The sequence below is a fragment of the Cetorhinus maximus genome, chromosome 17, assembly GCF_964194155.1.
Source record: "Cetorhinus maximus chromosome 17, sCetMax3.hap1.1, whole genome shotgun sequence".
NCBI classification, from domain to species: domain Eukaryota; kingdom Metazoa; phylum Chordata; class Chondrichthyes; order Lamniformes; family Cetorhinidae; genus Cetorhinus; species Cetorhinus maximus.
This window is the reverse complement of record NC_135895.1, coordinates 93,810,997-93,823,187: the sequence shown is the minus strand read 5'-3', so window position 1 is coordinate 93,823,187 and position 12,191 is coordinate 93,810,997. Positions and strand designations below refer to the sequence as shown.

Genomic DNA, 12,191 nt, shown 5'->3' with positions numbered 1-12,191 from the left:
TGAGGAGAGTGTTAAGAGGCTTCAAGGCAATTTAGACAGGTTGAGTGAGTGGACAAATACATGACAGGTGCAGCATAATGTGGATAAGTGTGAAGTTATCCATTTTGGTAGGAAAAACAGAATGGCAAAGTATTATTTAAATGGTGATAGATTGGGAAATATTGATGTACAAAGGGACCTGGGTGTCCTTGTACACCAGTCACTGAAAGCAAGCATGCAGGTGCGACAAGCAGTTAAGAAGGCAAATAATATGTTGCCCTTCATTGCAAGAGGCCTTAAGCACAGGAGCAAGGATGTCTTACTGCAGCTGTACAGGGCCTTGGTGAGAGCATTGGTGAGAGTACACCTGAAGTATTGTGTGCAGTTTTGGCCTCCTTACCTAAGAAAGGATATACTTGCCATAGAGGTTGTGCAGCAAATGTTCACCAGACTGATTCCTGGGATGGCAGGATTGTCGTATGAGGAGAGATTGGGCCGACTAGGCCTATATTCACTAGGGTTTGGAAGAGTGAGAGAAGATCTCATTGAAACATATAAAATCCTGACAGTGATGGGCAGACTGGATGCAGGGATGATGTTTCCTCTGGCTGGGGGGCGGGGGCGGGGCCTAGAACAAGAGGTCACAATCTCAGGATATGGGGTAGACCATTTAGGACTGAGATGAGGAGAAAATTCTTCACTCAAGAAGGGCGGTGAACCTGTGGAATTCTCTACCACAGAAGGCCAAGTCACTGGATATATTTAAGGAAATAGATAGATTTCTGGACTCTAAAGGTTTCAAGGGGTATGGGAAGAGCGTGGGAGTATGGCGTTGAGATAGAGGATCAGCCATGATCATATTGAATGGTGGAGCAGGCCCAAAGGGCCGAATGACCTACTCCAGCTCCTATTTTCTGTGTTTCTATATCCTCTGTGATCCTATGTAGTTTGTGATGAGTTAGATGATCTTCATCAAGGTGACAATAATGACACCACCCCTGGCCTCAATTGGCCTTTACTAAGAGGAAAACTTGGGCTCCCATTTCTAATCCAATATGCATTCAAGGATGCTAGCAAAGATAGGATTAAGCTTTGTTGTTATGTTCCCATTTAAATAGCCCATCAGCTCTTCTGAGCCTCAAAGTTGAGCAATGGCCAGATGTGTGAGGTATTAGAAGGTTGCCAGCATTGGCATGGCCAACAACTTCAGAGGAAAAGGTGAGAAAACCAGGGGTAGAAAAGCAGAAACACTTTGATGCACCAATTACCACATCAATAATCCTGTGTTCATCCAGAATTAAGTTGAACAATGGGTGAAGAAATGACCCTTATATACTCAATGCACGACACTCAGTCATTGACATGGCAAAGTCTCAGATTTTGGAAATAAGTATAAAGTTTATTGGCATATAGTTTACAAAATAAATTTGTACTTCTGATAATACATAAATTGCAAAGGAAGTATAAAGTAATTAGAACCATGATAATTTAACAGAGTGATGCACTCTAGTCCTCCACAACGGATCATTCCATTGATCCATTGGCATGCGAATATATATTATAATGAAGACATCTGCTGATGACTGTGGTGATTAGCACACAATACAGTAGTAGCATGATAGTTCTGTAAGGTCCCAGGTCATGTGTTCTTGGAAAGCTTCACAATAACTTTATTTGTTTTATATCGTCTCATGTCTATTTCGTCTTCGTCTTCTGTAAACATCCTATGACGTTCAAAGAAGACCATGATTGCACCCACAAGCAAGGCAACAATGATACCACTGAAAAATATTGCAAATCCAACCATTACAAAAAATAAGTAGTCGAAGTAGTCCAGGGGTGTGCGGCAAATATTGTTTATCTTGGTTGAAGCTTTGGAGACATGAATTCCAACCATTGACATTGGCATAGTGCAGAGAGTACTAGCTTCATCTGTTAAATCAAAAGCAAATTATTTCCCTTTATTTAGTTATTAGAATGATATCGAAACACAAACAAGAATACAGACAAGCAAAAAAGCATACACACAACCATACATATAACTAAAAATTACATACCTTTGTGTTGCATTATTAGTTAAGGAGTCAGTTACTGCAGTAAGGAGAGATGATATCTTGGAAGGGGCATCAAATGAAGCTTTGTGGGTAGAGCTTAGGAATAAAAAGGGAGCAGCCACATTGTTAGGTGTTTATTATAGACCCCCAGATAGTCAGCGGGAAATTGAGGAGCAAATATGTGCACAATTTGCAGAGGTGTGTAAAAACAATAACAATAGGATAATTATATTAGGTGATTTCAACTTTCCCAACATTAATTGGGATAGACATAGTGTTAAGGGCTTGGATGGAGTGGATTTCTTGAAATGTGTACAGGAGAACTTTTTAGGTCAATATGTAGAGGGTCCATCTAGGGACGGTGCAGTGCTGGACCTAATTCTGGGGAATGAAGCTGGACATGTGGCTGAGGTGGTGGTGGGCGAGCATTTTAGTGATAGCGACCACAACATGGTACAGTTTAAGTTTGTTATGGACAAAGAAATCGACAAGTTGCAAAAAAAATGTTTCGGATTGGGGGAGAGTGGATTTTAGTAAAATAAGGCAGGATCTGGCCAAGGTAGACTGGTGGGAAAATCTACAGAGGAAGAGTGGGAGGCATTCAAAAAGGAAATGGGGAGGGTACAGGCTGAACATGTTCCCTCTAGGGTGATAGGAAGGAGTAACAAGCCCAGAGAACCATGGATGACCAGAGATATTTAGGTTACGATGAGAAGGAAAAGAGGCTTTTAGCAGGTACAAGGGAAGCAAATCAGCATAGGCATTAGTGGAGTACAGAAAGTGCAGGGTGGAGCTTAAGAAAGCAATTAGGAGAGCAAAGAGGGGTTATGAGAAAGCTCTGGCTGGTAAAAGTAGGGAAAATCCCAAGATATTCTATAAGTATATCAATGGGAAAAGGATAACCAGGGAAAGAGTAGGGCCCATAAGGGACGAAGGGGGCAATCTATGGGTGGAGCCAGAGGACATCGCTAGAATGTTGAATGAATACTTCACATCCGTCTTCACCCAAGAGAATGAGGATAAAGGTATCGAACTCGGGAAGAGAGACTGAGGTTTCTTAAGCAAATTTGATATAGGGAGTGACAAGGTATTGGAGGTGTTGGCAGGCTTAAAAGTGGACAAATCTCCAGGTCCAGATGATTTGTGTCCCAGACTGCTGAGGGAGGAGATCGCAGGGGCTCTGACCCCAATTTTTAATTCCTCTCTGGCCACAGGGGAGGTGCCAGGGGACTGGAGAACAGCTAATGTGGTTCCGCTATTTAAGAAGGGTTGTAGAGATAAGCCAGGGAACTACAGGCCAGTGAGTCTCACGTCAGTGGTAGGGAAACTATTGGAAAAAGTTCTGAAGGAGAGTATCTATCTCCACTTGAAGAGGCATGGTTTGATCAGGGATAGTCAGCATGGCTTTGTCAGAGGGAGGTCATGTCTAACAAATTTGATTCAATTTTTTGAGGAGGTGACCAGGTGTGTGGATGAGGGTAGTGCAGTTGATGTAGTTTATATGGATTTCAGCAAAGCCTTTGACAAGGTCCCATATGGGAGACTTATAAAGAAGGCAAATGCAAATGGGATACAGGGTAATTTGATAAGGTGGATTCAAAATTGACTTAGTTGTAGGAGGCAGAGGGTGATGACAGAAAGATGCTTTAGTGACTGGAAGCCAGTGTCCAGTGGCGTACCACAGGGATCTGTGCTCGGTCCCCTATTATTTGTCATTTATATAAACGACATAGATAACTATGTTTGGGGTAGGATTAGTAAGTTTGCGGATGACACAAAGATTGGCTGGGTGGTTAATAGTGAGGTTAAGTGTCTTGGGCTACAGAAAGATATAGACGGGATGGTCAAATGGGAAGATAAGTGGCAGATGGAATTTAACCCTGAAAAGTGTGAGGTGATACACTTTGGAAGGAGTAATTTGACAAGGAAGTATTCAATGAACAGCATGACATTAGGAAGTTCAGAGGAACAAAGGGACCTTGGCGTGTGTGTCCATAGATCTCTGAAGGCAGAGGGGCATGTTAGTGGGGTGGTGAAAAAGGCATATGGGACACTTGCCTTTATCGATCGAGGCATAGATTACAAAAGCAGGGAGGTCATGTTGAAGTTGTATAGAACCTTGGTGAGGCCACAGCCGGAGTACTGTGTGCAGTTCTGGTTGCCACATTATAGGAAGGATGTGATTGCACTGGAGGGGGTGCAGAGGAGATTCACCAGGATGTTGCCTGGGATGAAACATTTAAGTTATGAAGAGAGGTTGGATAGACTTGGGTTGTTTTCGTTGGAGCAGAGAAGACTCAGGGGCAACCTGATCGAGGTGTACAAGATTATGAGGGGCATGGACAGGGTGGATAGGGAGCAGCTGTTCCCCTTAGTTGAAGGGTCAGTCACAAGGGGGCATAAGTTCAAGATGAGGGGCAGGAGGTTTAGGGGGGATGTGAAGAAAAACTTATTTACCCAGAGGGTGGTGACAGTCTGGAATGCACTGCCTGGGAGGGTGGTGGAGGCGGGTTGCCTCACATCCTTTAAAAAGTACCTGGATGAGCACCTGTCACGTCATAACATTCAAGGCTATGGACCAAGTGCTGGTAAATGGGATTAGGTTGGTAGGTCAGGTGTTTCTCACGTGTTGGTGCAGCCTCGATGGGCCGAAGGGCCTCTTCTGCACTGTGATTCTGTGATTCTGTGTTTTGTTGTGTCATCTGTCTTTGAAAGTATGTCCATTTAACCATTAGTTTCAAATAATTCTTAACAAGAACACCTCAGACCCATAAAGGGGTCTACGCACTGCAGCGTAGATTTACCAGAAATGATACCTGGACTCCATGGGCTAAGTTACAGGGTGACATTACTCAAATTAGCGTCATATTCCCTGGAATTTAGAAGGTTAGGTGTTTTCAAGAGATAAAGGGAAACTAAATGTTAGGGAAGGGAGAGGGAAACTATTTCCACTGGTTGGGGAATCTAGGACTAAGACTAAAGGTTAGAGCCAGATCTTTCAGGACTGCAGTTAGAAAACACTTCTATTTCTGAAAAGGGTGGTCGATGTTTGGAACTCCCTTCCAATGCTAGATCCATTGTTCATTTTAAATCTGCGATTTATATATTTTTGTTAACAAAGGCATTAAGGGATATGATGAAAAGGAGTTAATCTGCAACCTAACATCTCATTGAATGGCCTACTCTTGTCCATACTACTAGTCCATATGTTCCCATGAATGCTGAAAGGACTCGGCACTGCAGGGTTTCTTGTGTGCCTGTGGGCAGAAATGTCGGACACTGCAACGTCAGTTATGTGTGAAAAATAATCCGACTATGTAAACAAACAAAGTTGAGTTTGAATTTAATAGGATACTAATTATTTGAGCAAAGTAAAGTTACAAAATACGTTGCTGGCAAGTATTCTGAATTACATGGTGCAAGTTATATGGGCAAATAAAACTCAAGTATTTCCAGAGGAATACAGAGAGAAAAAAGATTTAAGGGGGTCCCCGTGTCAGAAGGATTCTGTGGTCGCAGTTACATTCAACGGTTCAAATTTCCCACATTTCAGAGAGCAGGACAATTAGTTTCTACAGCTCCCCATAACTTGTATTCTTAACCTTATAAAGCCTCCAGTGACATGGAACACTGGGAGAGAGCTGTCCTAAAGCCCCTCATACAATACCAGGGCTGAAAGTGGCAGGATTTTTGTGATTTAAAGAAGTTTTTAGTGATTGTTTTGTATATTTGATGATGAACTTAATTGTGGAGTCACTTATTTTTCATCTGAGCGCTTGCATTTCGCCGTGGTTAGATTCCTGTCACTTGCAGCCCTTTCAAGGGATGCATCAGCTCATATAGGGGAAGTTAAATTGATATATACCGCAGGAGCGGACGCAGCTTGGTGTTATTAAAGCTGTTGTTACTGCTGAGGCTGAGTTCGGATGTTATTCCAATCTGTGAATGGTCTTACCACACCCAGTGGGTATATTTTAGAATTTGCAATTGAAAATGAGAGTAGGGATGAGAAACAATAATTACATTCCTCTCACACATCCGCTGTTCTGCAGTTTGCAACATTACAAATACAATATTCACGATCACAAGTCCAGTTGGAATGTTGTACGTCATGTCCTTTGATTAATATTATCTACAATCATTGGTTTGTTCGAAACCCAATCAATGAGCATTCAAAAGGGTGAATAGGTGACCTCCCTTCAGCACTGCCACCTGAAATTAGCCATTTCACTAAAACATTTCATTGCATCTCGTCAAATGGTTGGACTCGAATTTATAGTCAAAGTTTTCAAAGTGGGACTCAGATTTCCATCCATCCGAGGCTGGATAAATGGCACATTTTGAGCAGAATGTTTGCAGAGTTTGATATTTTGTTCTGTGTTCTCCTGTTATTTATTGCCACATTATTTTTCTGGGCAGAATTGCTTTTGCAAAGGCGCAGGCAACACGGGTTTCTTTAGGGCAGTTTTCGCATTGGGGGTGTTGGGGGAGTTAGAGTAGGAAGTATGTCAATACTGGCACAGGCCCACCACACAAAACAGTTTGAAAACCTGAGAGCAAGAGAAACACAGCTTGCAATTTGTATAAATTCAGGATGTGGGTTGATGTTTTTCTTTTAAAATAGCAACATTGGCTACATTCTTAAAGCAAAGAGTGTGATTAATACTGTACTGTAGTAAGTCTGCATCACTGTTTTCTATTTCCATATCCAGTAGTGTAATAGGAAAACAAATGAAACAGCAACAATCGAGGTTTTGCTAAAAGCGACATATATTCTAGAGTTAGGGTGTTGAATATGTATGGCACTTGGATTTATCTTGCCTTGGTATCTAGTAATGCAATAGTAACAGAATTTAATTTGAAAACGCAGAATCATTTGCACTTTTCTCCTTATTTCAGTCCGTCCTTTAACCTCGGTCAGACTTTGCTTTTGAAATCAGGAAGAGAGCTTTACACACATATTTTAAAGTTCCTTTTATGGATTTCTTGATTTATTTTTAAAATTAACTGAGAATACAACCAAGTTAAAAATTAAGCCCATTTCCAATAGAAGGAATCAGAGTTCACCGAGCATACGTTCCTGGGAATAGACGCAAAGGTTTATCCAAGGAAAATCAGGTAAGTGATGTTTAAAACTTTACTATATCTACATTTACATATTTTTAAAAAACTATTTTGCCCAAAAATCCAACAAGGTGCTAACATTCTTCCGTGCTTGTCATTACTTAAATAATAAAAGGTTATAAAAAAAATGAAAAGCTGAACAAGGAATTATATTTGTCATTAACAGGTTAATACAACACAGCTTTTTTGTAAGGTGGAATGAGGTAACAAATTTAGAAACCGGGAACGGTTTCCCTTAACAGTTTTCTTACAATGGGCCAGCCCAGATCTCGGGTACAGATATTCAGTTGTAACGAGCATCACCTCCATTAACAACGATTCGCAAAGCAATCCTGGAGCCTTTGTGCCACAAGATAATTACAGGTAAGATAAGCCATTCTTCCCATCTTAATTCATCCTAATATCCCTATGTTAAAGCATCCAATTGTTTCTCATCAGGGCTTCCCCCCACCCGCCCTGTCTTTATCGGGTCCTTATTCCCCAGGATGGTGACTGTGTGTGCTAAATAATTTCCCAATATCATCCCTAAAATTACCTTTCATGCATTGGAATCTGTGTCTCAAAAGTAATATTCTGGGTGGTTGCTTTTATCTATACCCTTGAGTGTCTTATATAAATCTGTAAGATCACTTCTTAGGATATTATTTTCCAAGATGGAAAGCCTCAGTCTCTCCTCATAATTAAGACCCCTGACACTGGGGATAGCTGAATGGCTCTTCTCTGCAGTGCCTTTAGTGTGTCTCTTGTTCCTTGGCAGCCAGAACTAGATGCAGTATTCAAGGTGCCCACTATGTGCTTTGAACATTACTGTACCTCCTTCTAATCTACTCTTTTGGCTTTGTCGTTCAGCATCTTATTAGCTTTGTTGATTGCTGCTCTGTATCAATTGGGCATATCTGGCATCTGGACTACTAAAACTGCTGGGTCTTTTTTCAACTTCACTCAGGACTATTTCATCAACATTCGAGCAGTATACGTGTCCTCTATTTTTCCTTCCTAGGTGAAGAAATATTAACCCAACTGGAACTCCATGCTAATTCAAATCCTTATTTTCATGTAAAATTAAGTTTTAGCCCCTTTTTACTTTTAAGGCTTGACTCCTGCAACTCCAAAACCTGGTCTCCTAAAACATGCAAAATGCTGGAAATACAACAGGAAGTATCAGTCTGCACCTGAAAGAGAAGATTAATGTTTCATCTGAGACCCTTCATCAGAATCAAGTTGGCCTGCTTGTCCAACTTCACTGCTTGGCTGAACTGATGCATATTTCCAGCATTCGCAAATTTTTTTTTAATTTCTTGCTCTGTCTAGCTCATGTGTAAAAATCTGTTCATCTTATTGGTCATCCAACCAATTTAGACTCCAATTGGCTCTCTGCCAGGAAAGTTTAAATCCAGAAGAGAGGAATCTGCCACCAACTAGTCAATCCTTGCCATTTTTTTGACTGCTAACTTTGCTTTTCGTTTGGGCTATGGTTCAGGTATTGAAGCTGTGCTTCAGAGGTACAAACTCTGGCATCACACCTTAGGAAGGAGTGCAGCATAGATTTAACCAGAATGGTACCTAGATTCCAAGAGTTAAATAATGAGTGGAGATTACGCAAACTACAAACAAGGTGTATTCCCTGGAATTGAGAAGGTTAATGGGAAGACTTGGTTGAAGTTTTCAAGAAATAAACAGGAACACAAAGTTTTTCCCATTCTACCTCATGTCCAATAAAAGGAGTGGGGACATTGCCAAAAAGAAAATAGAGCCAGGCCTTTTAAAAGTGAAATTAGGAAATACTTCTACACACAGAGAGGTGGTAGAAGTTTGGAACTCTCTTCTGCTAACAGCAATTGATTAATTGTTAATTTTAAAACTGAGATCGGTACATTTTTGTATTTATACAAAGTTGCTAAAGGATATGGGGAAAAGGTGGGTCAATGGAGTTTGGTTGCAGACCAACCATAATCTCATTGAATGGCGCTAGAACAGACTCGAGGGGCCAAAGAGCCCTGTTCCTTCATTCAGAACACATTATTTCTGCTAACACAAAGTATTTTGCAAACTGTAAAGTCAGCTCCCACTGCATTACCCATAATGTTAACCAGAATAACGTCATGTACGCATGGAATTAAGAGATTATAGATTATAAACCTCACCTGGAAAAGTCTTATTATTTTGAAAAATCCATTCACTGAGCTGTGTAATTGTGCATTGACATTCCCAGGGGTTACCGGCCAAATACATGGCCTTCAAACCTTCAAGGTGCTTTAACGAGGTGATGTTTAAATACAAGAAGCCGTTGTTGCTGAGATCGATTTCCCGAAGCCCCGCGTTTGCTGCAAAGGCGCCATCCTCGATTTCTTTCAAGTCCCTGTTGTTGTTGAGCTTTAAAATGATCAAGTTAGTTAAGGGTTTGAATGTCGACTCGCTAATCTTGCTCAAGCGATTGTAACTGAGGTCTAGGTAAACCAGCTTCACTACACTGAGGAAAATCAGATTTGAGACCTCAGATATTTTATTATTACTACAATCCAGGTGCACGAGGTCACTGAGAAGGCTGATTTCCAGAGAATTGATTTCGGTGATGCCGTTGCCCGAGAGGTTCAGATGTCTGGTGTCTAATGGGATAGCTGTCGGAAATGTTGTCAGGCCTTTGCCTGTGCAGTTCACTTTAAATTGACTGCATGTACATTCAGGAGGGCAGGCAGCAGCCAGCATCACTCCCATCAAAAGCAATTCCCAAAGTAGCCCCTGGGGCTGAGTGCCGCACAGAAACATGTTGATGTGATGTTATCCAAACCGCAACTCCATGCTAATTCAAGGCTTTTTTTTTGGTGCAATTTGATCCTTTTTTAAATTATATATATATATATATATATACACATGCATAAAAAGATTGATTTGACGGAGGCTTCAATCTGTTGCAACAGCTAACCCATCTTGGTTGAAAGCAGAAATTATTCAGTACCTCTATACTGGCGGAAGAGCTTACCTGATGGAAGAGATAAAGGTGAAAGTTAAGAAGAGTTGGCTGATTTGCTAGTAACTGCGACCCAACCCCTTCATCCAATGTCACACCAGTTGCCAGTTAACGCATTTGTGACGTCCTACATGTAAGGACAGTTTTAAAGAGGTGTCAGCTGTGGCTCAGTCCATAGCACCCTCGCCTTTGAGTCAGAGGGTTGTGGGTTCATGTCCCACTCCCGGAAACCAAGAACTGTGATTGTACTCGAAAGAGTTGCAATCTGTGACTGTTGATAACTCGAAAGAGTTTTAAAGGAGAGGGGTTGGGGGGAGTGTTTCGTGTTAATTGCAGTTATTCACTAGTAAAGCCCCCCCCACCTCGGTTACCTTTGGCTGAAACGGTTACTTTGTCGAGATGCTTCTACATATCCAAAAGGTAGAGTTCAGTTTGTTTGGGGTCGTTTTTAACCTCCTGACTTTCCTGCTTACAAAACGAACTGGGCTCATGAAGCGACCGTCAAGTGTCTCTATCACTGGGACCAGTCCCTGTGGCATTGTCTAGGAGGGGGTGGGGGGCATTTGCTGCTGGGAAGCAGGTAGCGACTTCTGAAGACCAACAGAATGAACCGAACGATCCTCATGTCGGCTGGTGCTGCCTCAATCGTGAGCAAACCTGCCAAAGGGGCCGGAACAGTGCTTCACCACTGGTCGAATAGTTGCTGCAAAGTACGGACTGTTTGGCTGGCCCCAACGGACAAGAATGTCAGTGTCTTTCATTGCCACTTAAGAGGCACCGAATTAGGCAGGTTTATTCCACTGCCATTGAGAAAGAGCTTTAAACCTGACCCGCTCCAGCAGTTTGATCTGCATGGGGCGGAATTACAAGTGAAATATTTTTTTTTACAACTGAGAAAACAACAAAACTGAAGTTCCACGGCCCACAACGCAGCCTGTTTTCCAAAAGTGAAAGGCTTAAAATCCTGGGGGATGATGCCCTGTCGGAGTTGGGAATTAAATGGTTCAAAGCTGCGGGAGGAAGTGGGGAAGTTAGGGAATTTCACAGTTTGTGGTGGGGTGGGGGGGTGAAGGGATTTCATCGTTTTTGGCCGGGGTTGATTTCAACAAAACTCAGCAGGACAGTAGGCGGCGAATTTATTATTTTACACAAGCTGCCTTCTCTCCCCTTGAGGCCCGAGTATTGCATATTTTTTAGTTTGAGGGGAGGGGTTTTGGTGGGGTGCATAGGTAGGGAAATTTTAGCCTGGGAGCTTATGAGCCTTTTCAACAACTGTGGTTCTCTTTAATTTTTAAACACGTTTTTAATGTCACAGTTGACAGTTTTTCAAGTAGAAAAATAAATGAGATTTCCCTTAATCCATTTTCAGCTGACTAATGAGGCTATTGGTTCCCAAAAAAGCCATCTGGGACTTCCAATCTTAGAGACATTCCCCCTCCAGCTGATACAATCTCCATGCTTGATGATCCAATTCGCACTGAGGATTCTCTGTCTATTTACCCACCTATTCCCGCCTTCATAATATTGCCCAACTTTGCCCTTTCTCAGCTGATCCGCTGCTGAACCCCTCATTTTTGCTTTTGTTACCTCCTGAGCTTGATATTCCAATGCACTCCTGGCTGGTCTCCCACATTCATGCCAAACTTGGGAGCATGGTGAACTGTGGGGAGGGTAGTGTAGAACTTCAAAAGGACATAGACAAATTGGTGGAATTGGTGGACAGGTGGCAGATGACATTCAGTGCAGAGAAATGTGAAGTGATTTATTTTTGTAGGAAGAACATGGAGAGGCAATATAAAATAAAGGATACAACTCTAAAGTGGGTGCAGAAACAGAGGGACCTGGGCACATATGTGCATGAATCATTGAAGGTGACAGGACAGGTTGAGAGTGTGGTTAATAAAGTATACAGTATCCTAGGCTTTATTAATAGGGACATAGAGTACAAGAGCAAGAAGGGCATAATTTCAAAGTTTTCAGATGACACAAAAGTCAAAAATGTAATAAACAGTGAGGAGGATAGTAACAGGCTACAGGAGGACACAGGCAGTGTGGTAGCAATAGGT

General features: G+C 41.9%; 1 protein-coding gene across 1 annotated transcript; it reads right to left on the bottom strand.

The window, feature by feature from the left end:
• Positions 1 to 1,363: 1,363 nt before the first annotated feature.
• Positions 1,364 to 10,575, bottom strand: lrrc52 (leucine rich repeat containing 52). The gene is made up of 3 exons (XM_078561863.1): positions 10,497 to 10,575; positions 9,302 to 10,137; positions 1,364 to 1,911 (listed from the first exon to the last, which is right to left on the bottom strand). Exons 2-3 carry the CDS (start codon positions 9,921 to 9,923, stop codon positions 1,619 to 1,621), a joined length of 915 nt encoding a protein of 304 aa, XP_078417989.1. The 5' UTR covers positions 9,924 to 10,137; positions 10,497 to 10,575; the 3' UTR covers positions 1,364 to 1,618.
• Positions 10,576 to 12,191: the final 1,616 nt, after the last annotated feature.

Excerpts from the sequence above, each read along its gene's own strand:
- lrrc52 (XM_078561863.1), bottom strand. The coding sequence starts at position 9,923 with ATGTTTCTGTGCGGCACTCAGCCCCAGGGGCTACTTTGGGAATTGCTT. Across the intron at positions 1,912-9,301 it reads AAATAATAAGACTTTTCCAG|ATGAAGCTAGTACTCTCTGC; the intron begins GTGAGGTTTATA and ends TTGATTTAACAG.